The following is a 27,477-nucleotide window of genomic DNA, read 5'->3' on the forward strand; positions in this document are numbered from 1 at the left end:
AAACGCTGGACGTACTCGAAGCAGGTCTGACGGCATCTGTGGAGAGAGCAATCGGAGCTAATGTTTCGAGTCTGCATGACACTTTCTCAAAATGTTTTAGCCTGCTGATTTTTAACAAGTCCTTCTTGAGATGTGGACGTCACTGGCTCGGTCCAGGATTTACTGCCCATCCCTCATTGTTCCTTGATGAATGTGATGGTGAGCTGCCTTCTTAAGCCGCTGCAGTCCATGTGGTAAAGGGACACCCATAATGCTGCTAGGTAGGGGGTTCCAGGATTTCACCAAGGCTCCTTTTTGAAGCACCTTCCAAATCCACTCTCCTCCCCAGCCTCTATCTTCTGAAAGGTCAAGGACAGCAGACACATGGGAACACCTTCGCCTGCAAGTACCTCCTGCAAGTCATACACACGCCTCAGCTGGAACTTTATTGCTGTTCCTTCACCATCAATTGGTCAAACTCCTGGAACTCCAAACCCCCCAGCCCCACACTTAACAGTACTGTGGGTGTCCCGACACCACATGGACTGCAGCGGCTCAAAAAGGCTGCTTGGCACCAACTTCACAAGGACAGTTCGTGATGGGCAATGAATGCTGTCCTAGCCAGTGATATCCACGTCCCATGAATGAAGAAACACATTTTTTTTAAAAACTGATCAGTCTGCACGTTTTCTGATCTCTTGCATTATGTTTGCCTTCTTCCTCAGTGTTAGCTGTAAACCCCAGTTTGGTATCCGTTGCAAATTCTGACATTGAGTAGCTTCTTCTCAAGTCAAATTAATTAATTATGAGCAACAATGTTCCAACGCTAATCTTCATGAATCACCACTCTATAATCCTGCCAGTCTGAAATTGAAGGGATGCCATAAATACACAACATTCACATCACGGTGGAGGGTCTGGGATTTGGATTTCTCAGCAACATAATTCATGTTTATATTCTGTGAATTGCGTTGATCTCGACTGAGGCAAATACATTTAAATATGGATAGATATGAGGTGATGTAGTTTGGTACTGCACTTTAAATAAGAAATGGAATGAGGTAGAGGTCTAGACATCTGGAGATACAGCTGAACAAATCATTAAAATTTTTATCACTAATCCATTAAAAATGCGAACAAATCACTGGCATTGATATCTTTGATGTGGAGAAGCCGACGTTGGACTGGGGTGAGCACAGTAAGAAGTTTTACAACACCAGGTTAAAGTCCAACAGGTTTGTTTCGAATTCAGGAATAATGAAATTATGTTTAATTTGTGTAGGACCCTGCACACATGTCTGGTCTCTGTGCTACTAAAAGGACAAGCATAGAATGGTCTTTTAAAAGTTGGACAGGTGAGGTTTGTATTCAGTGGAGATTAGAAGAGTAAGAAGCAACTTGGATTAAAACATGTAAGATCCTGAGGAGCCTTGGCAGGATGGATGTGGGGGAATCTGTAATTCAGGGTTACTGTTTAAAAATAAAGGGTTGCCTATTTTTGACAGCACTGAGAATTTGTTTTTCTCAGATCTGTGATTCTTCGGAACTCTTTTCCTCAAAAGCAGAGGCCTATTTTGCCCATTGGGCACTTCCTATCACAGCTTCTCTGTAAAATATTTGTTTTTAACTCTCTTGACTCTAAGGTGGTGAGGCCAAACAAGGCCAACCTTTGCTACCTAATGGTTTTATTAACATCAGAACAGCACATATTTACAGATACACATAACCTTTCAATCAGTATTGCAATTTGCAACTCAGAATGGAAATTTCTCTGCATCATGAACATAGGTTTAAATCACTGATGTGAGTTAATAATCTGTGGAGGTTAATAATCCCCAGGTTCCCTGCGTCACATTCTTCATGGTCCAATCCCTACAGATCCCTGAGACTGTCTCGCTGAGAATGATAAACCACTCCGTTATTTCCTGTTCTCTCTTTCCTGTGATTACACAGACTGATGATGTCCAACAGCACTGTGTATTTTTAGTCCATTTTCTTTTCAGACGTTCTTCCAGATCAAAATGACGGTTCCCAGCTTACGGTCTCTTGACCAATCAGTTTGATGATTTCAGTCAGCCGAACTCTACCCTTCTAACAGGTTAGTAAACTAGGTGAAGTCCCAAAGATCCTTCAGGGAGACATGGCCTCCTTGTTCTATCCAAAACAAATGCACATTTAAACATATGGAAATCCAATCACAATTAGCATGCATGTTCTACAAGTTTATTCATACTTCCTTGAATTGTGCGTGGTCTCATAGTATGCATCGTGTCTCTGATTTCTTATGTCCACAAATTTTGAAATTGTTCTTGCGATTTCATCCTCCATGTCATCGCTGTAAATAGTCATTTTTCATCTGACCCACATGCTCTGTGAATCATGAGTCGATCATGCAGCAGTTTTTATGAAAGTCCTTAAAAAACCCTCAATATATTACATCTACTTCATTACCCTTGTCTGCACTTCTGTTGCTTCCGCAAATAATTCAAAAAGCTTTGTACAGCTGGACTAATCATGTTTTGTTTCTCCCCCCCCACCCACCCGCCAGTTTCTTTTCTCTCAATAAATTCTCATCCCTTCAAAATTAGCCTCCACCACAACGCCCCACCCAAAAAAATATTATTTACGTTGGTCTTTGTCTTACTTCTCATTCACTATTTCCAACCACACCATGAGTATCGATTAGCAGCAGGGACAAAGAGTTACAGATTATTAACTAGTGCGATTACGAGTAATATCTTTGATCACTGATGTGTTAATACTTTTGAATCATCTACCAAATAGCTCAAACCTCATTATGATCACTGACTTTTCCTTTTTATGTTATTTCACACGACACGAGGGTCACTGGCTGGGCCAGCATTTATTGCCCATCCCACAATCATGGATCACCGGCCTATCCTCAAGTTGCAGATCCAACTGTGCCCTAATGATTCGATAGCTCTCGCCTCATGATATGCGGTAACGAGTATTGTGCCATGATCTGTTCACTTGTTAATATATTTATTGGGTGGATTTATTTGTATACTCCTTTGGAGCCAAAACAAAAAAAGTTAAGCTAAATCAAATAAACTGAAGGACATGTTAAAAGAACAGCCCCTTAAAAGGGTACTGTATCGAACAAAGAAAAAGCAAATTGCAAAGGAAACATCAAATCAAAATATGATTAAAGGGGTTAATACAGCAGCTCGATCCCCATGGTGCCCATACGGCATGGAAGGGATTGATGGTGCTGGCAGACACCAATGTGCACCCGCTCCAGAGACATTCGGCTGCAAATATAGCCGCGATTGAGGGGCGGATGGTCCGACATCTTTGATTGCCCACTGCCTGGTCATTTTTCAAACTCTTTGGACTCCTACAGATTGGAGGGTAGCAAATATAACCCCGCTATTCAAAAAGAGAGGTAGAGAGAAACTGTAGATCAGTGAGTCTAACTTTAGTGGTAGGGAAGGTGCTAGAGTTTATTATCAAGGATTTCATAGCACAGCATTTGGAAAGCAGTGGTATAATCAGACAAAGTCAGCATGGATTTACGAAAGGGAAATCATGCTTGACAAATCTACTAGAATTCTTTGAAAATGTAACTAGTAGAGTTGACCAGGGAGAACCAGTGGGTGTGGTTTAGTTACACATTCAGAAGGCTTTCGACAAGGTATCACATAGCAAGTTACTATGTAAAGTTAAAGCACATGGGATTGCGGGTAAGCCGGTTAGCAGACAGGAAGCAAAAGGTTGGATTAAATCGGTCTTTTTCTGATTGGCAGGCAATGACTAGTGGGATATCACAGGGGTCTGTGCGAGGGACTGTAACGTATTATCTTCAAATTTGTAGATGATATATAGTTAGGTGGGAGGTTGAGCTTTGAGGAGGATGCAAAGTTGCTTCCGCGGGATTTGGACAGGCTGAGTGAGTGGGCACATGCACGGCAGATGCAGTTTAATGTGGATAAATGTGAGGTTATCCGCTTTGGGAGCAAAAATAGGAAGGTAGATTATTATTTGGTGTAAATTGAGAGAGGTGGATACTCAGCGAGACCTTCATGTCCTCGTGCATCAGTCGCTGAAAGTAAGCACGCAGGTACAGCAGGCAGTAAAGAAGGGAAATGGTATGTCGGCCTTCAACGCGAGAGGATTTGAGTCTAGGAATCGGGATGCTTTTTTAAAATAAATACAAAGTGCCCAATTCTTCCTTTTCCAACTGCGGGGCAATTTAGTGTGGCGAATCCAAGTACCCTGCGCATCTTTGGATTGTGGGGGTGAGACCCACGGAGACATGGGGAGAATGTGTAAACTCCACACGGACAGTGAAACAGGGCCGGGATCGAACCCGGGTCCATGGCGCCATGATGCAGCAGTGCTAACTATTGTGTCACCGTGCCGCCTAGGAATAAGGATTTTTACTACAATTGTATAGGGCATTGGTGAGGCCACACCTGGAGTATTGTGTGCAGTTTTGGTGACCTTATCTGAGGAAGAATGTTTTTGCTATGGAGGGAGTGTAGCGATGGTTTACCAGGCTGATTCCTGGGATGGCGGGGCTCTCATATGAGGCAAGACTAAGTCAGTTAGGATTATATTCATTGGAGTTTGGAAGAGTGAGAGTGGATCTCATAGAAACGTATAAAATTCTAACAGGATTAGACAGGGTAGATTCAGAAAGAATGTTCCTGATGGTGGGGGAGTCCAGAACTAGGGGTCAGAGTTTGAGGATAAGGAGTAACCTTTTCGGACTGATGAGGAGAAATCTCTTCACCCAGAGTGGTGAATCTGTGGAATTCACTACCACACAAACTAGTTGAGGCCCAAATGTTGTGTCATTTCAAGAAGGATGTAAATATAGCTCTTGGGACTGCGGTCAGGATATTGAACTTGATCATCAGCCATGATCATTATGAATGGTGGAGCAGGCACGAAGGGCCGAATGGCCTCCTCCTGCTTCTATTTTCTATGTACGTTCCTATGTCTGAATCTGTTGATGGTTGAGATTTATACATGGGCTTGCAGATTTGTGGGTCGCACACTCCATTCATCAAGGCTACTGATATTCAGCAGCAACAATAACTTGCATTTGCATCCAGTCCCCTTCACAGATTGTCCCACCAAAGAAAACATTTGTGTCTTTCAGCCGACAGGTGACCAGAGGCTCAGGCAAAGAGGGTCCCGTCAGCTGAAGGCTGAGCTGCCAATGGTGGAGATGGGGTAGTATTACAGGACTGCAAATACCTTCGGAGGGCTGTGAGGCTGAAGGCGGTGACAAAGCTCAAGAAGGGCGAAGCCACAGTGGGACCTTTTTCAATTCACTTACAGGATGGGGGCGTCGATGGCTAGTCCAGCATTTGTTGTCCATCCCCAAATTCCCCTTGAGAAGGTGGTGGTGGTGAGCTGCCTTCTTGAACCACTGCAGCCCTGAGGCATATGTACTCAGTGCTGTTAGGGATGAAGTTGCAGGATCTTGACCTTGCAACAGTGAAGCAACGGCCAACGTATTTCCAATCAGGATAGTGGGTGACTTGGAGGGGAACCTCCAGGTGGTGGTATTCCTCGGTATCTGCTAGTAGTGGTCATGGGTTTGGAAGGTGCTGCCTAAGGAGCTTTGGTGAATTGCTGCAGTGCATCTTGTACATGGTACACATGGCTGCTACTGTGCGACTGTGGCGGGGACAATGAATGTTTGTGGAAGGGACTCCAATCAAGCGGGCTGCTTTGTCCTGAATGTTGTCAAACTTCTTGAGTGTTGTTGGAGCTGCATTCATTCAGGCAAGTGGAGAGTATTCCATTACACTCCTGACTTGTGCCTTGTAAATAGTGGACAGGCTTTAGGGGGTCGGGGGTGAGTTACTCGCTGCAGGGTTCCTAGCCTTTGACCTGAGTTGGTAGCCACAGTATTAATATGGCTACTCCAGATTAGTTTCTGGTCAACGGTAATCCCAGAATATTGGCAGTGGGGATTCAATTATGGTAATGCCATTGAATGTCATGGGGAAATGGTTAGGTCCTCTCTTGTTGGAGATGGTCAGTTCCTGGCTCTTGTGTGGCGCGAATGTTACTTGCCACTTGTCAGCCCAAGCCTGGCTATTGTCCGGGTCTTGCTGCGTTGTCACATGAGCTGCTTCAGTATCAGAGGTGTCATGAATGGTCCCGAGTACACCATAGAATCCTCAGAGTGCAGGCCATTCGGTCCATCGTGCCTGCACCGACCCTGCAAAGAAGCACTCTACCTAGGCCCACTCCCCTGCCCTATCCACGTAACTGTGCGCATTGTTCATGGCCAATCTACCTAACCTGCATATCTTTGGACTGCGGGGGGGGGGGAGGAGGAAGAGAGAGAGAGAGAGCACCCGGAGGAAACCCACGCAGACTCGGGGAGATTGAGAATGTCACCCAAGGCGGGAATCGAACCTGGGTCCCTGCCGCTGTGAGGCAGCAGTGCTGCCGCCCTAAAAAATATTCTCGTCCACGTTTTGAATCCGGGACCTCTCACACAGTTCGATTCAATGAAATTTTCCCCTTGACCAGAACATAGCCTGGGACCTGGGTTACTAATGCGGTGTCATTACCATTCGGACTACCATCTCCTCCGAATTATCCACTCTCTTGCGTGTCCCTTCAAACTGGCTTTGGTCACGTAGTCCCCTTCATTAGCTCCTCTTGTTACTCACCATCAAATATTTGAAAATGCCCTGGGAGATGTTGAAAGGGGCTACGCAAATGCCCCTGGGGAGACTCCGTTGCAGGGGGCTACACAAATGCCCCTGGGGAGACTACACTGAAGGGGGCTACGCAAACGCAGTCATAATTCACAAAGTCAATGACCTGCAATCAATTGTGAACGCGCTGGTGCGCTATCAGATGTGATGAACAAGTGAATCGCCTGTCACAGGTGGGGCAGCTGTATGGTCGCTCCCCGGTGTGGATGCGCTGGTGCGTCAGCAGGTCCCATGTGCTCTTGAAGCTCTTCCCACACTCGGTGCACTTGAAAGGCCTCTTGTCGGTGTGGACGAGCTGGTGCACGGTGAGTTGAGACGAACAAACGTAGGCCTTCCCGCACATGGCGCAGGTGAACGGCTTCTCCCCGGTGTGAGTGCGCTGGTGTGCCATCAGATCGCGCGTGCTCTTAAAGCTCTTCTCACACTCGCTGCAGTTGAAAGGCCTCTCATCGGTGTGGACGAGCTGGTGCACCGTGAGCTGGGACAGCCAAATGTACCCCTTTCCGCAATCCGGGCAGGTGAACGGCCTCTCCCCGGAGTGGGTACGTTGGTGGGCCAATAAATCCTTTGTGCTCTTAAAGTTCTTCTCACACTCAGTGCATTTGAAAGGTCTCTTGTCTGAGTGAACAACGCGGTGCGCAGTGAGGTGGGACGAGCAGATGTATCCTTTTCCGCACACGGAGCAGGTGAACGGTCTCTCGCCAGTGTGGACCCGCTGGTGCGTCAGCAGGTGGGACGAGCGGGTGAACCCCTTGCCACAGGTGGGGCAGGTAAAGGGCCGCTCCTCCGTGTGGATGGCCTGGTGTCGCAGAAGACTGGAGGAGGAGGTGAACCCTTTCCCGCACACTGAGCAAACGAAGGGCCGCTCCCCGGTGTGGGCCCGCTTGTGCGTGGTGAGGTGGGACGAGGAGGTGAATCGCTTCCCGCACGCGGCGCAGGCGAAGGGTCTCTCCCCGGTGTGAACCCGCTGGTGCTCGACGAGGGTAGGCGACTGCCTGAACCTCTTCCCACAGTGTGGGCAACCAAATGGCCTCTCGTCCGTGTGAACCCGTCGGTGTAATCGCAGGCCGGAGGTACCCGCGAAACCCTTCCCGCACATGGCGCAGGTGAACGGCCTCTCCCCGGTGTGACTGCGCCGGTGAATCTCCAGCTGGGATGGGTATCTGTAACCCTTCCCGCAATCAGAGCATTTACAGGGTTTCTCCATGTCTCCTTTGTGTTGCTCCAGGTCAGACGATCATCTGAAGCGTCGTCCACACACGGAAGAGGTGGGCGTACTCTCTCGCTGTGAATGTTGCGATTTTCTTTCAAGCTGTGTAACTGGTTAAAGCTCTTTCCACAGACAGTTCACTGGAACACTCCCACTCGGGTGTGTGTGTATCTCGGTGCTTTTCCAATCACACTGATGTTTGAATTGTTTTCCCACAGACAGGACCGACAAACATTTCTCCTTCCATGTTCAAAGTTGATGATCTTCAGGTCCTGACGAATTGAGTGATTCTGTCGAGATCTCGCAGGTATGGGTGGCTCGACTTATATGACAGCAAATTCTGCCCTTCTAATACCCTGAAAAAAGGAGTTCACAAAAGCCATCACTGTCAGTACGGGACAGAAATTCAGAATGGACAATTCTGTGTGCTGATCCTGGGCGGTTTTAGTTCCATATTCTCAGGTTCCCTAGATATTGCGAATTTATGTGGACAGTTTATTAATTCTGCAGCAGGAACCTCACACTGCAGATAAGATATATGAAAAGTCTCCATTCTCCTTCATTTACAGATACGCCCATACCCAGATTCCATTCTACCTCGTTACAGACACACCTGTCCCAGTCTCCATTTGACAGACGCTCCCTGCTCTCGTCGCCGTTTCTCCTCCATTAATAGGTGCTCCCTGATCCAGTCCCCATACTACCTCCATTTACAGATGCTCCTGACCTGACCTGACGTTCATTTCTCCTTCATTTACATGCGCTCCATAAGCCAGTCTCCATTTTTCCTCCATTTATGGACGCTCCCTGTCCCAGTCCCCATTCTACCTCCATTTCCAGATGCTCCTTGACCTCACCTCCATTTACAGGTGCAGTTTACGTAGTTTACATGGATTTCGGTAAAGCCTTTGACAAGGTCCCACATGGGAGACTTATCAAGAAAGCAAATGCACAAGGGATACAGGGTAACTTGATAAGGTGGATTCAAAATTGATTTATCTGTAGGAGACAGAGGGTGAGGTCATGTCTGAAGTAACAAGGAAGTTAAACAATGGAGAACCAGTGGATGTGATTTATTTAAATTTCCAGAAGGCATTTGACAAGGTGCCGCATAGGACACTGTTAAATGAGTTAAAAGCCCATGATGTTAAGGGCAAGATCCTGGCATGGTTAGAGGATTGGCTGACTGGCGGAAGGCAGACAGTGGGGATAAAGGGATCTTTTTCAGGATGGCAGCCGGTGACTAGTGGTGTGCCTCAGGGGTCTGTGCTGGGACCACAACTTTTCACAATATACATTAATGATCTGCAGGAAGGAACTGAAGGCACTGTTGTTAAGTTTGCAGATGATACAAAGATCTGTAGGAGGACAGGTAGTATTGAGGAAGCAAGGGGGCTGCAGAAGGATTTGGGCAGACTGAGAGAGTGAGTAATGAAGTGGCAGATGGAATACAATGTGGAAAAGTGTGAGGTTATGCACTTTGGAAGGAGAAATGGAGGCATAGACTATTTTCTAAACAGGGAAATGCTTAGGAAATTAGAAGCACAAAGGCTCTTGGGAGTTCCTGTTCACGATTCTCTTAAGGTTAATGTGCAGGTTCAGTCGGCAGTTAGGAAGGCAAATGCAATGTTAGCATTCATGTCAAGGGGGCTAGAATCCAAGACCAGGGATGTACTTCTGAGGCTATATAAGGCTCTGGTCAGACCCCATTTAGAGTATTGTGAGCGGTTTTGGTCCCCGTATCTAAGGAAGGATGTGCTGGCCTGGGAAAGGGTCCAGAGGAGGTTCACAAGAACGATCCCTGGAATGAAGAACTTGTCAAATGAGGAAGGGTTGAGGACTCTGGGTCTGTACTCGTTGGAGTTTAGAAGGATGAGGGGGGATCTTATTGAAACTTACAGGATAATGCGAGGCTTGGATAGAGTGGACATGGAGAGGATATTTCCACTTGTAGGAAAAACTAGAAGCAGAGGACACCATCTCAGACTAAAGGGACGATCCTTTAAAACAGAGATGAGGAGGAATTTCTTCAGCCAGAGGGTGGTGAATCTGTGGAACTCTCTGCTGCAGAAGACTGTGGAGGCCAAATCACTGAGTGTCTTTAAGACAGAGATAGATAGGTTCTTGATTAATAAGGTGATCAGGGGTTATGGGGAGAAGGCAGGAGAATGGGGATGAGAAAAATATCAGCCATGATTGAATGGCGGAGCAGACACGATGGGCCGAGTGGCCTAAATCTGCTCCTATGTCTTATGGTCTTATGATAGACGACTGCTTTAGTGACTGAGGCCAGTGTCCAGTGGCAGACCACAGGGATCTGTGTTGGGCCCCCTATTGTTTGTCATTTATATAAACAACATAGATGACTATGTTGGGGGGGGGCGTAGGATCAGTAAGTTTGCAGATGACACAAAGATTGGCTGGGTGGCGAACAGTGAGGTTGAGTGTCTTGGGTTACAGGAAGAGAGACGGGGTGGTCAAATGGACAGAAAAGTGGCTGGTGGAATTTAACTCTGAAAAGTGTGAGGTGATACTCTTTGGAAGGAGTAATGTGACAAGGACGTATTTAACAAATGGCATGACAGTGAAAGGTTTCGAGGAACAATGCGACGTTGGCGTGTCTGTCTATTGATCTCTGAAGGCAGAAGGACAGGTTAATAGGGTGGTGAAAAAGGCATATGGGACACCTGCCCTTATCAGCACGGGTAGCATGGTGGTTAGCACAATTGCTTCACAGCTCCAGGGTCCCAGGTTGGATTCCCGGATTGGGTCACTGTCTGTGCGGAGTCTGCATGTTCTTGCCGTGTGTGCGTGGGTTTCCTCCGGATGCTCCGGTTTCCTCCCACAGTCCAAAGATATGCAGGTTAGGTAGATTGGCCATGCTAAATTGCCCTTAGTGTCCAAAATTGCCCTTAGTGTTGGGTGGGGTTACTGGATTATGGGGATAGGGTGGAGGTGTGGGCTTGGGTAGGGTGCTCTTTCCAAGAGCCGGTGCAGACTCGATGGGCCGAATGGCCTCCTTCTGCACTGTAAATTCTATGAAATCAATTGAGGCATAGATTACAAAAGCAGGAAGGTCATTTTGGAGTTGCATAGAACTTTGGTGAGGCCACAGCTGGAGTGTGTGCAATTCTGGTCGCCACATTGTAGGAAGGATGTGATTGCATTGGAGGGGGTGCAGAGGCGATTCACCAGGATAATAATAATAGCTTATTGTCACAAGTAGGCTTCAATGAAGTTGCCAAGAAAAGCCCCTAGTCGCCACATTCTGGCGCCTGTTCGGGGAGGCTGTTACGGGAATTGAACCGCCCTGCTGGCATTGTTCTGCATTACAAGCCAGCTGTTTAGCCCACTGTTCTAAACCAGCCCCTCGGTTGCCTGGGATGGAACATTTAAGTTATGAAGAGGTTGGATAGGCTTGGGTTGTTTTTGGTGGAGCAGAGAAGACTGAGGGATGACCTGAACGAGGTGTACAAGATTGAGGGGCATGGACAGGGTGGGTCGGGAGCAGCTGTTCCCCTAAGTTGAGGGGACACAAAACTAAGGTGAGGGGCAGGAGGGGATTTGAGGAAAAATCTTTTTATCCAGAGGGTGGTGATGGTCTGGACTGCACTGTCTGGGAGGGTGGTAGAGGCGGGTTGTCACATCCTTTAAAAAGCACCTGGATTGAACATTTGGCACGACATAACATTCAAGGCTGTGCGGCAAATGGGATTAGGTGGGCAGGTCAGGTGTTTATCATGTGTCCGTGCAGATTCGATGGGCCGATTAATCATATCATAGAATTTACAGTGCAGAAGGAGGCCATTCGGCCCATCGAGTCTGCACCGGCTCTTGGAAAGAGCACCCTACCCAAGGTCAACACCTCCACCCTATCCCCATAACCCAGTAACCCCACCCAACACTAAGGGCAATTTTGGACACTAAGGGCAATTTAGCATGGCCAATCCACCTAACCTGCACATCTTTGGACTGTGGGAGGAAACCGGAATATAAGGAAAGTGGGAAGGAAGTTAAGCAAGCAGCCAGGAGGGCTAAAAGGAGTCACGAAAAGTAATTGGATTAAGGAAAGTCCCAAGGCTCTTTATACGTATATAAACAACAAGAGGGTAGCCAAGGGTTGGCCCACTCAAAGATGGGGGAATCTATGCATGGAGCCAGAGGAAATGGGTGAGGTACAAAATGAGTACTATGCTTTAGTATTCACCAAAGAGAAGGACTTGGTGGATGACGTGTCTGGGGAAGGGTGCGTAGATTGTCTGGGTCACATTGAGATCAAAGAAGAGGTGTTGGGCGCCTTGAAAAACATTAAGGTAGATAAGAACCAGGACTTGATGGGATCTACACCAGAATACTGAGGGAGGCAAGGGAGGAAATTGTTGGGGCCTTGAGAGAAATCTTTGTATCCTGGGTGGCACGGTAGCACAGTGGTTAGCACTGTTGCTTTACAGCTTCAGGGTCCCAGGTTCAATTCCTGGCTTGGGCCACTGTCTGTGCGGAGTCTGCACGTTCTCCCTGTGTCTGCGTGGGTTTCCTTCGGGTGCTCCGGTTTCCTCTCACAAGTCCCGAAAGACATGCTTGTTAGGTGAATTGGATGCTCTGAATTCTCTCTCTGTGACCCGAAGAGGCGGCGGAATGTGGCGACTGGGGGCTTTTCACAGTAACTTCATTGCAGTGTTAATGTAAGCCTACTTGTGACAATCAAGATTATTTTATGGACTGGAGAATAGTAATGTTGTTCCTTTGTTTAAGAAGGTTGGTAAGGATAATCCAGGAAATTACAGGCCATTGAGCCTTACGTCAATGGTCGGGAAATTATTGGAGAGGATTCTTCGGGACACGATTTACTCTCATTTGGAAGCAAATAGACGTATCAGCGAAAGGCAGAATGGTTTTGTGAAGGGGTGGTTGTGTCTCACTAACTTGATCGAGTTTTCTGAGGAAGTGACAAAGCTGATTGATGAAGGTAGGGTAGTGGATGTCGTCTACATGGACTTCAGTCAGGCCTTTGACAAGGTCCCTCTGGCAGACTCGTACAGAAGGTGGAGTCACATGGGATCAGGTGAGCTGGCAAGAATGATGCAGAACTAGCTAGGTCATAGAAGACAGAGGGTAGCAGTAGACGGATGCATTTTGAATGGAGAATTGTGACTGGTCATGTTTCACAGGGATCATTGCTGGGACCTTTGCTGTTTGTAGTATATATAAATGATTTGGTGGAAAATGTAACTGGTCTGATTAGTAAGTTTGCGGACGACACAAAGGTTTGTGGAATGGCGGATAGCGATGAGGACTGCCAGAGGATGCAACAGGATATAGGTCGGTTTGGAGACTTGGGCGGATAAATGTCAGATGGGAGTTTAATGCAGTCAAATGTGAGGTAATGTCTAAATGTCTAATATAAGTAGCAAATATACAGTAAATGAGGAACCCTTAAGAGCATTGACAGGCAGAGAAATCTGGGTTTACAAGTCACTGAAAGTGGTAACGCAGGTGAAGGTAGTCAAGAAGGCATATGGCATGCTTCCCTTCATCGGCCAGGGCACGGAGTATAAAAATTGCAAGTCATGATGCAGCAGTAGAGAACCTTAGTTAGGCCACACTTGGAATAGTGTTTCATTCTGGTCACCACACTGCCAGGAGAGTACAGAAAAGATTTACCAGGATGTTGCCTGGTATGAAGGACATTAGCTATGAGAGGTTGGATAAACTCAATTTGTCCTCACTGGAATAAGAGGTTGAGGGGCAATCTGATAGAAGTCACCAAACTTATGAAAGGCATGGACAGAGTGGATAGTCAGAAGCTTTTTCCCAGGGTGGAAGTCAATTATTTGGGGGCATAGGTTTAAGGTGCGAGGGGTAAAGTTTAGAGAGGTGCGAGGGAAGTTTTTTTTTTTTTTTTTTTTTTTTTACACAGAGGGTAGTGGGTGCCTGGAACTCGCTGCCGGAGGTGGTGGAAGCAGGGACGATAGTGACGTTTAAGGGGCGTCTTGACAAATACATGAATAGGATGGGAATAGGATACGGACCCCGGCAGTGTGAAAGGTTTTAGGTTAGACGGGCAGCATGATCATGCCAGGCTTGAAGGGCCGAAGGCCCTGTTTCTGTACTTTTCTTTGGGGTGGAGATGCCGGCGTTGGACTGGGGTGAGCACAGTAAGAAGTCTTACAACACCAGGTTAAAGTACAACAGGTTTGTTTCGATGTCACTAGCTTTCGGAGCACTGCTCGTCCTCAGGTGAACGAAGAGGTAGGTTCCAGAAACATTTTTATAGTCAAAGATGCAAGACAATGCTTAGAATGGGAGCATTTGCAGGTAATTAAGCTTTACAGATCGGGTAACCCCAGGTTAAAGAGGTGTGAATTGTTTCAAGCCAGGACAGTTGGTAGGATTTCGCAAGTCCAGGCCAGATGGTGGGGGAATGAATGTAATGCGACATGAATCCAAGGTCCCGGTTGAGGCTGTACTCATGTCTGCGGAACTTGGCTGTTTCTGCTCGGCGATTTTGCGTTGTCGCGTGTCTTGAGGGCCGCCTTGGAGAACGCTTACCCGGAGATCAGAGGCTGAATGCCCTTGACTGCTGAAGTGGTCCCCGACTGGAAGGGAACATTCCTGCCTGGCGATTGTCGCGCGATGTCCGTTCATCCGTTGTCGCAGGTCTGCATGGTCTCGCCAAAGTACCACACTTCGAGACATTCTTTCCTGCAGCGTACGAGGTAGACAACATTGGCCGAGTCGCACAAATATGTACCGTGTACCTGGTGGGTGGTGTTCTCACATGTAATGGTGGTACCCATGTCGATGATCTGGCACGTCTTGCAGAGATTGCCATGGCAGGCAGGGTTGTGTGGTGACGTGGTCGCTGTTCTGAAGGCTCAGTAGTTTGCTGCAAACAATGGTTTGTTTGAGGTTGTGCGGTTGTTTGAAGGCAAGTAGTGGGGGTGTGGGGATGACGTTGGCAAGATGTTCATTTTATTCGATGACGTGTTGAAGGCTGCAAAGACGATGACGTAGTTTCGCTCCGGGGAAGTACTGGAGGACGAAGGGTACTCTGTCGGTTGTGTCCCGTGTTTCTCTTCTGAGGAGGGCGGTGCGGTTTTTTGCTGTGGCACGTTGGAACTGTCGATCGAGGAGTCGAGTGCCATATCCCGTTCGTACGAGGGCATCTTTCAGCGTCTGTAGATGTCTGTTGCGCTCCTCCTCGTCTGAGCAGATCCGGTGTATACAGAGAGCTTGTCCATAGGGGATGGCTTCTTTAATGTGTTTAGGGTGGAAGCTGGAGAAGTGGAGCATTGTGAGGTTATCCGTGGGCTTGCGGGTAAGCGATTTTGGAGATAGTCCAAGGTGAGTCTGATGGTCCATCAGACTCACCATGGACTACTCTCCAAAATCAATTGCATTCTTGGACACACTCATCTCCATCAAGGACGGTCACCTCAGCACTTTGCTTTACCCCAAGCCCACAGATAACCTCACAATGCTCCACTTCTCCAGCTTCCACCTGAAACACATTAAAGAAGCCATCCCCTATGGACAAGCCCTCCGTATACACAGGATCTGCTCAGACGAGGAGGAGCGCAACAGACATCTACAGACGCTGAAAGATGCCCTTGTACGAACGGGATTTGGCGCTCGACTCATCGATCGACAGTTCCAATGCACCACAGCAAAAAAACGCACCGACCTCCTCAGAAGACAAACGCGGGACACAACCAACAGAGTACCCTTCGTCGTCCAGTACTTCCCCGGAGCGGAGAAACTACGTCATCTTCTTCACAGCCTTCAACACGTCATCGATGAAGATGAACATCTTGCCAAGGTCATCCCCACACCCCCACTACTTGCCTTCAAACAACCACACAACCTCAAACAAACCATTGTTTGCAGCAAACTACCCAGTCTTCAGAACAGTGACCACGACACCACACAACCCTGCCATGGCAATCTCTGCAAGACGAGCCAGATCATCGACATGAATACCACCACTACACGTGAGAACACCACCCACCAGGTACACGGTACATACTCGTGCGACTCGGCCAACGTTGTCTACCTCATAAGCTGCAGGAAAGGATGTCCCGAAGCGTGGTACATTGGCGAGACCATGCAGACGCTGCGACAACGGATGAACGGACACCGCGCGACAATCGCCAGGCAGGAATGTCCCCTTCCAGTCGGGGAACACTTCAGCAGTCAAGGGCATTCAGCCTCTGATCTCCGGGTAAGCGTCCTCCAAGGCGGCCTTCAGGACGCGCGACAACGCAGAATCGCCGAGCAGAAACTTATAGCCAAGTTCCGCACACATGAGTGCGGCCTCAACCGGGACCTGGGATTCATGTCACATTACATTCATCCCCCACCATCTGGCCTGCAAAATCCTACCAACTGTCCTGGCTTGATACAATTCACACCTCTTTCACCTGGGGTTACCCCATCTCTGGATCTGTAAAGATTTAATCACCTGCTAATGCTCGCATTCCAAGCATTGTCTGGCATCTTTGAATCTGTCTATATATGTGTTTCTGGAACAGACCTCTTCATTCACCTGAGGAAGGAGCAGCGCTCCGAAAGCTAGTGACATCGAAACAAACCTGTTGGACTTTAACCTGGTATTGTCAGACTTGGTACTGACCTGCTCTTTGTCCTCCATTTCCAGACACTGCCCCAATCTGCCGAACCCAGTCTCCATTAACCACAGGCAGCCTGAGCCAGTCTGCATTCACCTCCTTTTACACACAGACCTAATCTCCGCTTCTTCTCCATTTACACACGCGTCCTATTTCCTCTACACAATACTATCCCGTGTTGAAGGCGGCCATCCCCACCCTTTGGTCCCGCTCTCGGTTTTGGTCTCAATCCGGTTTCAACCGGATCTTTTACCTCCTCCTCCGCCAGCCTCGTCCGATCGCGCATGCTCAGTTTCCCCGGCCGGGAGGGTGAATGACGTCAGCTGCGGACCAGTCGGATATCGAGGGCGTGGCCGAAAGACGGAGCGGGAGTTGCTGGGTCTCCAACCAATCGGAGTGAACGAGAGGGCGCGGCTGAATGACGGAACGGGAGTTGCTGGGTCGCCAACCAATCGGAGTGAATGAGTGGGCGGGACTGGAGGGTCGGATGGGGCGGGGGAGGCCGGCCCAACCGACCAATTGGAGTGAATGAGAGGGCGGAACTGGAGGACCGGGAGAGGAAGAGGCTGGCTCAGCTGACCCATTGGGGGGGGGGGTGCGGAACTCCCCCTGTGTCTGAAACTGCATTATTTTAAAATCTGACTTGTCTGAAACCCCAGGAGCAAACTGGACCTTTCTACCTTTCTGTTTGTCATTTCAAGCAGATGAAATCCTGTGAAATCTCATTCAATCACCTGAAATCTGTGCCCTCTGGTTCCTGATCCTTGCAACAAATGGAACAGCTTCCCCCTCTCCCTCTGGACCCCTCATGATTTTCAACACCATAATCAAACCTCACCTCTTCCCAATTCTCTCCAATCTATCCTCTCCATTGAAGTTTCTCATCCCGTGAACTCTTTTCGTAATTCCTTCATGCGCCCTATCAAAGTGTGATTGTCCAGATCTGGACAAGGAAAAATATATAATGCGAGTAGGATTTGGCCATTTGCCCCCTCGAGCCTGATCTGCCATTCAATAAGATCACGACTGGTCTGATTGTAACCTGAACTTCATTTTCCCACCAACCCCCTGATGCACGATCTATTACACAAAGACAAGAGTAGGATGTAATAGAGGCTTTATTACACTGAGATGTGTGGCCTCCTACAGCAGCTGACGAAATGGCTGCTGTACTGGGAGCACACATATTTATACTCCGCCTACTGGGTGGAACCAGCAGGCAGGGCCTTACCGTAAAGCACCTATATCAACATCCTATATACAATATATACACCAGTGGTGACTACCAGCCCCCCCCCCCCCCCCGATAACCTTTCACCCCCTTGCTGACCAAGAACCTATCCAGCTCTGCCTTCAAAATATTAAATTGGAACTCACATAGTTGTGTTGCCGCCGGATCTAATGGGTAATCGGTATTTATTGGCCTCACCGAGGAGACCCTAGCCATGCGTCATTTGGTACTGGTCCCCACAAACGGGGACAAGGCCAAATGGCACCTGGGGAGGTTTCCCAGGCAATCGGAGGCCCCCAGGTGGTCAGTCTCTATGCAGGGTGGCACTGCTGGTGCCACTTGGCAATGCCACCAGGGTGCCTGATTGGCAATGCCAAGGTGCCAAGGCTGGCAATGTTCAGGTGTCAGGCTGGCATTTTGCCCACATCAGGGTGCCCTACCCGTGTGAGGTGGGTTGGGGTGGGGGGATGCTCAAAGATCCCCTTATAGATGAGTTGGGGTCTGGGATTACGTCGGGGATCAAGAGATCAGGATGCCATTTAAAAATGGTGTCCCAATCTCTTCCTGCAGAGAGGAGCTTGACTCACTGGAGCTCCTCAGTGCAGGAAATGACGCTGAGTGCTGCCTCAGGGGGGGGGGTGTTCCCTGCCAGGGCACTAAAAGAAAACAGAGTGTTGTTAGATAGGGTGTTGTTCCTTTCACTGCTGGAATGACCCCGCTAATCTTGCCCGGAACACTATTTCTTTTCAGTTAAATCGCGCCCTGCATCTACATATTCTCCTTTATCCTTGTTAAACCCTCAAATTATAGAATCATAGAATTTACAGTGCAGAAGGAGGCCATTCGGCCCATCAAGTCTGCACCGGCCCTTGGAAAGAGCACCCTACCGAAGCCCATGCCTCCACCCTATCCCTGTAACCCAGTAACCTTTTTTTGGACACTAAGGCCAATTTATTTAGGCCAATGCATCTAACTTGTACTTCTTTGGATTGTGTGAGGAAACCGGAGCACCCGGAGGAAACCCATGCAGACAGAGGGAGAATGTGCAGACAGTGACTCAAACCAGGAATCGAACCTGGGACTCTGGTGCTGTGAAGCAACTGTGCTAACCACTGTGCTACAGTGCTGCCCACAAATAACTCAAATAAATTTGCAAAACACGTTTCCTTTTCGTAAAACACGTTGACTCTGCCTGGTTGCATTATGATTTTCTAAGAATGATTGAACCGTTTTCCCAATGACAGATGTTAGGCTAACTGGACTTTAGCTTCCTGTCTCCCTGCTTTCGTGAACATTTGCAGTTTTCCAATCTGTTCAAGACATGGCCCCAAATTCACTTTATGAACTAATTCTCCAATTTTCCTTCACCAATTTGAATTGTCCAATCATTGCAAATACATTCTTGCAAGTCTGCATCGTTGAGTGAATATCAGGTAAGCTCTTTCTTTCTTTCTTTTTCTTGTTTTATCCGCAAGTTATCTAGAGGGGATGGCAGGGAAGGCAGTGCAGTGTTCCTCCTGCAGAATGTTTGAGGTGAGGGACACTGTCAGTGTCCCTGCTGATTTCACATGTGGGAAGTGCACCCATCTCCAGCTCCTCAAAAACCGCGTTAGGGAACCGGAGCTGGATGAACTTCGGATAATTCGGGAGGCAGAGGTGGTCATAGATAGAAGCTTCAGGGATGTGGTTACTCCGAAGAATGAAGATAGATGGGTGACGGTGAGAGAGGCTGGGAGGAAGCAGTCAGTACAGGGATCCCCTGTGGTCGTTCCCCTTAGTAACAAGTATACCGCTTTGGATACTGGTAGGGAGGGGGGGGCGGGGTACTTATCAGGGGTAAGCCAGGGGTACAGGTGTCTGGCACAGAGTCTGTCCCTGTTGCTCAGAAGGGAAGGGGGGAGAGGAGTAGAGCATTAGTCATTGGGTACTCCATAGTTAGGGGGACAGATAGGAGATTCTGTGGGAATAGAGAAACTCGCAGTTGGTGTGTTGCCTCCCAGGTGCCAGGGTCCGTGATGTCTCGGATCGTGTTTTCAGGATCCTTAAGGGGAGGGGGAGCAGCCCCAAGTCGTGGTCCACATAGGCACCAACGACATAGGTAGGAAAAGGGATGGGGATGTAAGGCAGGTATTCAGGGAGCTAGGGTGGAATCTTAGAGCTAGAACAACAGAGTTATTATCTCTGCGCTGTTACCCGTGCCATGTGCTAGCGAGACAAGGAATAGGGAGAGAGAACAGTTGAACACGTGGCTACAGGGATGGTGCAGGATGGAGGGATTCAGATACCTGGATAATTGGGGCTCATTCTTGGGTAGGTGGGACCTCTACAAACGGGATGGTCTAAACCTGAACCAGAGGGGTACGAATATCCTGGGGGGGAAATTTGCTAATGCTCTTCTGGAGGGTTTAAACTAATTCAGCAGGGGGATGGGAACCTGAATTGTAGCTCCAGTGTACAGGAAGTTGAGAGTAGTGAGGTCATGAGTAAGGTTTCAAGGTCGCAGGAGTGTACCGGCAGGCAGGAAGGTGGTTTGAAGTGTGTCTACTTCAACGCCAGGAGCATCCGGAATAAGGTGGGTGAACTTGCAGCATGGGTTGGTACCTGGGACTTCGATGTTGTGGCCGTTTCGGAGGCATGGTTGGAGTAGGGGTGGGAATGGTTGTTGCATGTTCCGGGGTTTAGATGTTTCAGTAAGCTCAGGGAAGGTGGTAAAAAAGGGGGAGGTGTGGCATTGTTAGTCAAGGACAATATTATGTTGGCAGAAAGGACGTTTGATGAGGACTCGTCTACTGAGGTAGTATGGGCTGAGGTTAGAAACAGGAAAGGAGAGGTCACCCTGTTGGGAGTTTTCTATAGGCTTCCGAAAAGTTCCATAGATGTAGAGGAAAGGATTGCAAAGATGATTCTGGATAGGAGCGAAAGTAACAGGGTAGTTGTTATGGGGGACTTTAACTTTCCAAATATTGACTGGAAACGCTATAGTTCGAGTATTTTAGATGGGTCCGTTTTTGTCCAATATGTGCAGGAGGGTTTCCTGACACAGTATGTAGATAGGCCAACAAGGGGCGACGCCACATTGGATTTGGTACTGGGTAATGAACCAGGCCAGGTGTTAGATTTGGAGGTAGGTGAGCACTTTGGTGATAGTGACCACAATTTGGTTACGTTTACTTTAGCGATGGAAAGGGATAGGTATATACTGCAGGGCAAGAGTTATTGCTGGGGGAAAGGTCATTATGATGCGATTAAGCAAGATTCGGATGCATAGGATGGGGAAGGAAACTGCAGGGGATGGGCACAATTGAAATGTGGAGCTTGTTCAAGGAGCAGCTACTGCGTGTCCTTGATAAGTATGTACCTGTCAGGCAGGGAGGAAGTGGTTGAGCAAGGGAACCGTGGTTTACGAAAGTAGTTGAATCACCTGTCAAGAGGAAGAAGGAGGCTTATGTAAAGATGAGATGTGAAGGTTCAGTTAGAATGCTTGAGAGTTACAAGTTAGCCAGGAAGGACCTAAAGAGAGAGCTAAGAAGAGCCAGGAGGGAACATGAGAAGTCCTTGGCAGGTAGGATCAAGGAAAACCCTAAAGCTTTCTATAGGTATGTCAGGAATAAAAGAATGACTCGGGTAAGTGTAGGGCCAGTCAAGGACAGAATTGAAAAGTTGTGCGTGGTGTCCGAGGAGATAGGAGAGGCGCTAAATAAATATTTTTTGTCAGTATTCACACAGGAAAAAGACAATGTTGTTGAGGAGAATACTGAGATCCAGGCTACTAGACTAGACGGGATTGAGGTTCATAAGGAGGAGGTGTTAGCAATTCTTGAAAGTGTGAAAATAGATACGTCTCCTGGGCTGGATGGGATTTATCTAGGATTCTCTGGGAAGCTGGGGCAGAGATTGCAGAGTCTTTGGCTTTGATCTTTAAGTCGTCATTGTCTACAGGAATAGTGCCAGAAGACTGGAGGATAGCAAATTTTGTCCCCTTGTTCAAGGAGGCGAGTAGAGACAACCCCGGTAACTATAGACCAGTGAGCCTTACTTCTGTTGTGGGCAAAGTCTTGGAAAGGATTATAAGAGATAGGATTTATAATCATCTAGAAAGGAATAATTTGATTAGGGATAGTCAACACGGTGTGTGAAGGGTAGGTCGTGCCTCACAAACCTTATTGAGTTCTTTGAAAAGGTGACCAAACAGGTGGACGAGGGTAAAGCAGTTGATGTGGTGTATATGGATTTCAGTAAAGCGTTTGATAAGGTTTCCCACGGTAGGCTATTGCAGAAAATACGGAGGCATGGGATTGAGGGTGATTTAGCGGTTTGGATCAGAAATTGGCTAGCTGTAAGAAGACAGAGGGTGGTGCTTGATGGGAAATGTTCAGCCTGGAGTTCAGTTACTAGTGGTGTCCCACAGGGATCTGTTTTGGGGCCACTGCTGTTTGTCATTTTTATAAATGGCCTGGAGGAGGGCGTAGAAGGATGGGTGAGTAAATTTGCAGATGAGTTTAATGCAGAAAAGTGTGAGGTGATTCATTTTGGAAGGAGTAACAGGAATACAGAGTTCTGGGCTAATGGTAAGATTCTTGGTAGTGTGGATGAGCAAAGAGATCTCGGTGACCATGTACATAGATCCCTGAAAGTTGCCACCCAGGTTGATAGGGTTGTTAAGAAGGCGTACGGTGTGTTCGCTTTTATTGCTAGAGAGATTGAGTTTGGAGCCATGAGGTCATGTTGCAGCTGTACAAAACTCTGGTGCGACCGCATTTGGAGTATTGCGTGCAGTTCTGGTCGCCGCATTATAGGAAGGATGTGGAAGCATTGGAAAGGGTACAGAGAAGATTTACCAGGATGTTGCCTGGTATGAAGGGAAGATCTTATGAGGAAAGGCTGAGGGACTTGAGGCTGTTTTCGTTAGAGAGAAGAAGGTTAAGAGGTGACTTAATAGAGGCATACAAGATGATCAGAGGATTAGATAGGGTGGACAGTGAGAGCCTTTTTCCTTGGATGGTGATGTCTAGCACGAGGGGACATAGCTTTAAATTGAGGGGAGATAGATAGAAGACAAATGTCAGAGGTAGGTTCTTTACTCAGAGAGTAGTAAGGGTGTGGAATGCCCTGCCTGCAACAGTAGTGGACTCGCCAACACTAAGGTCATTCAAATGGTCATTGGATAGACATATGGACAATAACGGAATAGTGTAGATGGACTTTAGAGTGGTTTCACAGGTTGGCGCAACATCAAGGGCCGAAGGGCCTGTACTGCGCTGTAATATTCTATGTTTTATGTTCTATTTCTTGATGTATTCTTGATTTGTGGGCAGCACGGTAGCACAAGTGGATAGTACTGTGGCTTCACAGCGCCAGGGTCCCAGGTTCGATTCCCCGCTGGGTCACTGGCTGTGCGGAGTCTGCACATTCTCCCCGTGTCTGCGTGGGTTTCCTCTGGGTGCTCCGGTTTCCTCCCACAGTCCAAAGATGTGCAGGTTAGGTGGATAGGCCTTGATAAATTGCCCTTAGTGACCAAAAAGGTTAGGAGGGGTTATTGGGTTACGGGGATAGGGTGGAAGTGAGGGTTTAAATGGGTTGGTGCAGACTTGATGGGCCGAATGGCCTCCTCCTGCACTGTATTATCTGCATTCTATACTTTGTCCCACTGTGTAGCAATTTTTAACAAGGCCTGGAGACTCCTTCCAATAGTGACCTATTTCCTTTCCTATTCCTTATCTCCATCCTAACTGATTATGCATTTTGATCTTCTGAATCAAGATCGTTTCTCACTGTTGTACAATCTAATTCTTTACTAATAGAGCTACCTCACTGTCTTTCAGAAACGTGAAACATCTTTGAATATTCAAGGCTCCTGACTTGGTCACATTGCAACTATATCTCTGTAAGGGCCATCATATCATACTCATTTTCAGACATCTTGTGAATGCTGTGCACATTCAGATAAAGAACCTTTTATCATGTATCTTTTTATGATTTTTCCCTACTTTTACTTTATTCTTTTGTGCACCCTTTTCTTCGAACACTGTACTTTCCTGCCACTTATATTTGGAAAGCATTACCTGTATCACTATTCTGCATTATTATATTGTCCCTTCTGTTTAACTTTCCAAATCTCCCCTCATGTGAACCCTCCCCTTCCCCCACTATATAGTTTCAACTCCTCACTACAGTTCTAGTTATATGATTTAGCAGGACAGTCTCGTTCAGTTTAAGGCCTTCCCAGTGGTACAATTGTGCTCTTTCCTCAGTACTGGAGCCAGTTCCCCATGAATTGAAACCCATTCCACACACACACACCAGTATTTGAGCTCTGCATTCAACTCTCCAATCTTACTTACCTCACGCCAATTTGCTTGTGGCTCAGGGATTATTACTTTTCTGGACCTGATTTACAATTTAACCCCCAGTCGCTTGTATTCCTTGAGCAGAACCTCTTCCTTAGTCCTATCGATGACGTTGGTACCCACGTGGTCCATGAAAACTGGATCCTACCCCTCTCCAAGTTCATCTCCAACCTCGGGAGATGCCCTGAAAAGACAGGTAATGTGTCCATCGGAACTCATGCTCTTGGTTGCAAAGAATCAATCCAAAACTACACTATCCACAACTACAATTAGTTTCTTTTTAACTTCCCCTTTCACTCAAATGGGTTCCAGCACCGTGGCACCATGGTCAAATGCTTATGCTTCCTTCCCTCATCGACACAAGCTGCAAGAACCTCGAATTTATTGGACAATTTCAAGGGCCAATGTTCCTCCAGTGCTGCCTTGTGGACCCCCAGACCTGCCTTACTTGCAGTCAAACCCTCCCTGGAATAAAATGTGTTGATAACTTTCCACCTCCCAGATGCAATGCAACGTCTCAAGCTCAGATTCCAGCTCATCAACATTTGAGGTTAAGTTTCTTGAACGACAGACACTTACTGCAGGTGAGTTTGCAATGGATTACACCAGTATCCATCAGTACCTACATACTACAGCTGCAACGCATCACCTGCACTGCCATCTTTACTGTACTTTATTTAATAAATAAGGTATGGAATTATCACTCAACAATTATCTGTCGTTATAGTGAATGGTTTAATGAGTTAAACTAAAAATTAAATACAATGCTTATATCACCCCAGTACCAGTTTAAACTATTACCTCTGTTTATACAGAGAGAAAAAAAATCCTGAAACCTCAACAACCACTTACTTACCTGCTCATCTGATTCATGCTTCCCCGTTTCAGTTCTTAATGCCTCTGCTGTTTACAGACTCCCTCTGTCAGACCACTCCCTTTTTGTAATAGGGCCGAACTGCACCTCTTTCCCTCACCTACCAAATCCCCAAGCTCCCATTCAGTGACAAGCTGCCAAATTGATGCTTGCTAACATCATGGCCTGAGCAAGACCATCTGTATTGATACTAGATAGAAATTCGACAGACCTGAGTCAGGCACTGGCGGCTGGAGCAAACATTTTGAACTACTTACCAAATTAACTAACTGTAGCTGCCTCTCCACGAGGGAGCTTTCTTATTGCTGACTAAGACTGAGAGAGCAGAGGGGATTTACCAGGATGTTGCTTGGGCTGGTGAGTTTTAGTTATGTTGGAACAGAGGAGACTGAGTTGGGGGGGTGGGTGCAGCTTGAGATGTATAAAATTATGAGGGGCATTGTGGAAGGGAAGTTAATGAGTTACCAATTTAGAAGCATGCTGGGAATATTAACTATCTTTTAACATTGCTTTTGAGCGAAAATAAGGAGGTCAAGTAATGTAAACCAAATACTGCTTAGTATGTGGTACTGGCCTTATTATGATAATAAGTTGTTCTTCCGAAGGACAACAAAATGCGTACTCGAATTGTTTTTAAACCAAAGGCAAAACATTCATATTTCCTCTTGCGTATGTTCCCAAGCTTTATCTCTTCAAAGTTGTTTATTTCAACCTATAAATATAATGGTTTTTGACTGCATAACTCAGAGTGCAGTGCCTTGGCTTTGCAGCTGAAACACTCTTTCTCCACAAGTATATTTGTGTAAATAAATTTCCTTAAATCGAACCTCGAGGAATTTGTCTTTATTATGATTTCCACGACAGGCATAGATAGAGTGGACAAGAAGAAACCTTTCCCCGTGGTGGAGGAATCAAGGACCGGGGAGCTTAGATTTAAGGTAAGGGCAGGAGGTTTCGAGGGGATGTGAAGGAAAACCTTTTTACCCAGAGGGTGGTGGGCATCTGAATCACTGCCTGAAAGAGTGGTGGAGACAGAGACCCTCATAACATTTAAGAAATAGTTAGATGTGCACTTGCGATGCCAAGGCATACAAGGCTATGTGCCAAGTGCTGGAAAATGGGATTAAAATAGTTAGGTGGTTGTTTTTGACCGGTGCAGACACGATGGCCATTGGGCATTTTCTGTGCTGTAGACCTCTGTGACTGAGAGGATCTTAACAAAATGCAAACTTGACAGGTTTCAGAATGAAAATGAAAATCGCTTATTGTCACAAGTAGGCTTCAAATGAAGTTACTGTGAAAAGCCCCTAGTCGCCACATTCCGGCACCTGTTCGGGGAGGCTGTTACGGGAATTGAACCGTGCTGCTGGCTTGCCTTGGTCTGCTTTCAAAGCCAGCGATTTAGCCCTGTGCTAAACAGCCCCAGATGAACCATTTGCAATAGGCAATGCTCCAGTTGATGCCAAACAAATATTTTTCGGAAGGTTCACCATGTGTTCCTTGCTTTCATGGTCTGTGTCTTTATTTATCAAGCCCAGGATCCTAGAAGACAATAAGAAATAGGAACAGGAGTTGGCCACTTGGTCCTTCGAGCCTGCTTCACCTTTCAATTGGACCATGGCTGATCCAATATTTCTCACATCCATTTTCCTGCCCTTTTCCCGTAACCCTTGATTCCCTGACAGATCAAGAATCTATCTCAGCCTTAAATATACACAAGGACTCTACCCCCTCCGGTCTCTGTGGCAAGGAGTTCCAAAGACTTACAACCCTCGAAGAGAAGAATTTCCTCTTTATTCTGAGGCAGGCAATGACTGCTGGTCCTAGACTCTCCCACGAGGGGAAACATCCTCTCAGCATTTACCCTGTCAAACCCCTGGATGTTTGCATCCTGGATGTTTCAATGAGATCACCTCTCATTCTTCTAAATTCCAATGAGTAGAGTCCCAATCTCTTTAACCTTTGCTCCTGAGACAATTCCTCCATACCGGGGATCATCCTAGTGAACCTTCTCTAAACTGTTGAAAATGAAATAACATATTTCCATAAATAAGGGGACCAAAACTGCTCACAGTTCTCCAGATGTGGTTTAATCAGCACCATGTACAATTGCAGCAAGACTTCCCGACTCTTATACTCCAACCCCCTTGGAATCAGGGCCAACATTCCATCAGTCTTCCTGCTGCACCTGTGTGCTAGCTTTCTGTGTTTCTTGCACAAGAACACCAAGTCCCTTTTTGTTGCAGCTTTTTGCTTTTTCCCCATTTTTCCCCATAATACCCTCCCTTCCAAAATGAACAACTTCACATTTTCCCACATGATACTCAACTTTCCTACTTTTTGCCCACTTACTTCACCTATCAATATCTCTTTGCTAACTGTTTGTATCCCTCTCGCACCTTTACACCTATTTTTGTGCCATCTGAAATTTGGCTACAGTACATGTGTTTCCTGTATGTCTGATCCTGTTAACAGCTTGCTCAGTCTGCACTACCACCT

The 27,477-nt window shown here is 47.1% G+C and overlaps 1 protein-coding gene and 1 long non-coding RNA gene across 2 annotated transcripts in view; one reads left to right on the forward strand and one right to left on the reverse strand.

The window, feature by feature from the left end:
• Positions 1-8,443, reverse strand: part of LOC140420774 (uncharacterized) — an 82,053-nt gene extending 73,610 nt beyond the window's left edge. Inside the window, exon 1 of the mRNA XM_072504768.1 lies at positions 6,803-8,443. Within this exon, the coding sequence (XP_072360869.1) occupies positions 6,803-7,896 (1,094 nt within the window). The 5' untranslated portion in view covers positions 7,897-8,443. The remainder of the gene's footprint in view (positions 1-6,802) is intronic.
• Positions 1,941-25,773, forward strand: LOC140420777 (uncharacterized). The gene is made up of 3 exons (XR_011946560.1): positions 1,941-2,077; positions 8,118-8,206; positions 23,580-25,773. It is a non-coding gene; the product is annotated as an uncharacterized lncRNA (long non-coding RNA).
• Positions 25,774-27,477: the final 1,704 nt, after the last annotated feature.

Source organism: Scyliorhinus torazame, chromosome 5 (genome assembly GCF_047496885.1).
Source record: "Scyliorhinus torazame isolate Kashiwa2021f chromosome 5, sScyTor2.1, whole genome shotgun sequence".
NCBI classification, from domain to species: domain Eukaryota; kingdom Metazoa; phylum Chordata; class Chondrichthyes; order Carcharhiniformes; family Scyliorhinidae; genus Scyliorhinus; species Scyliorhinus torazame.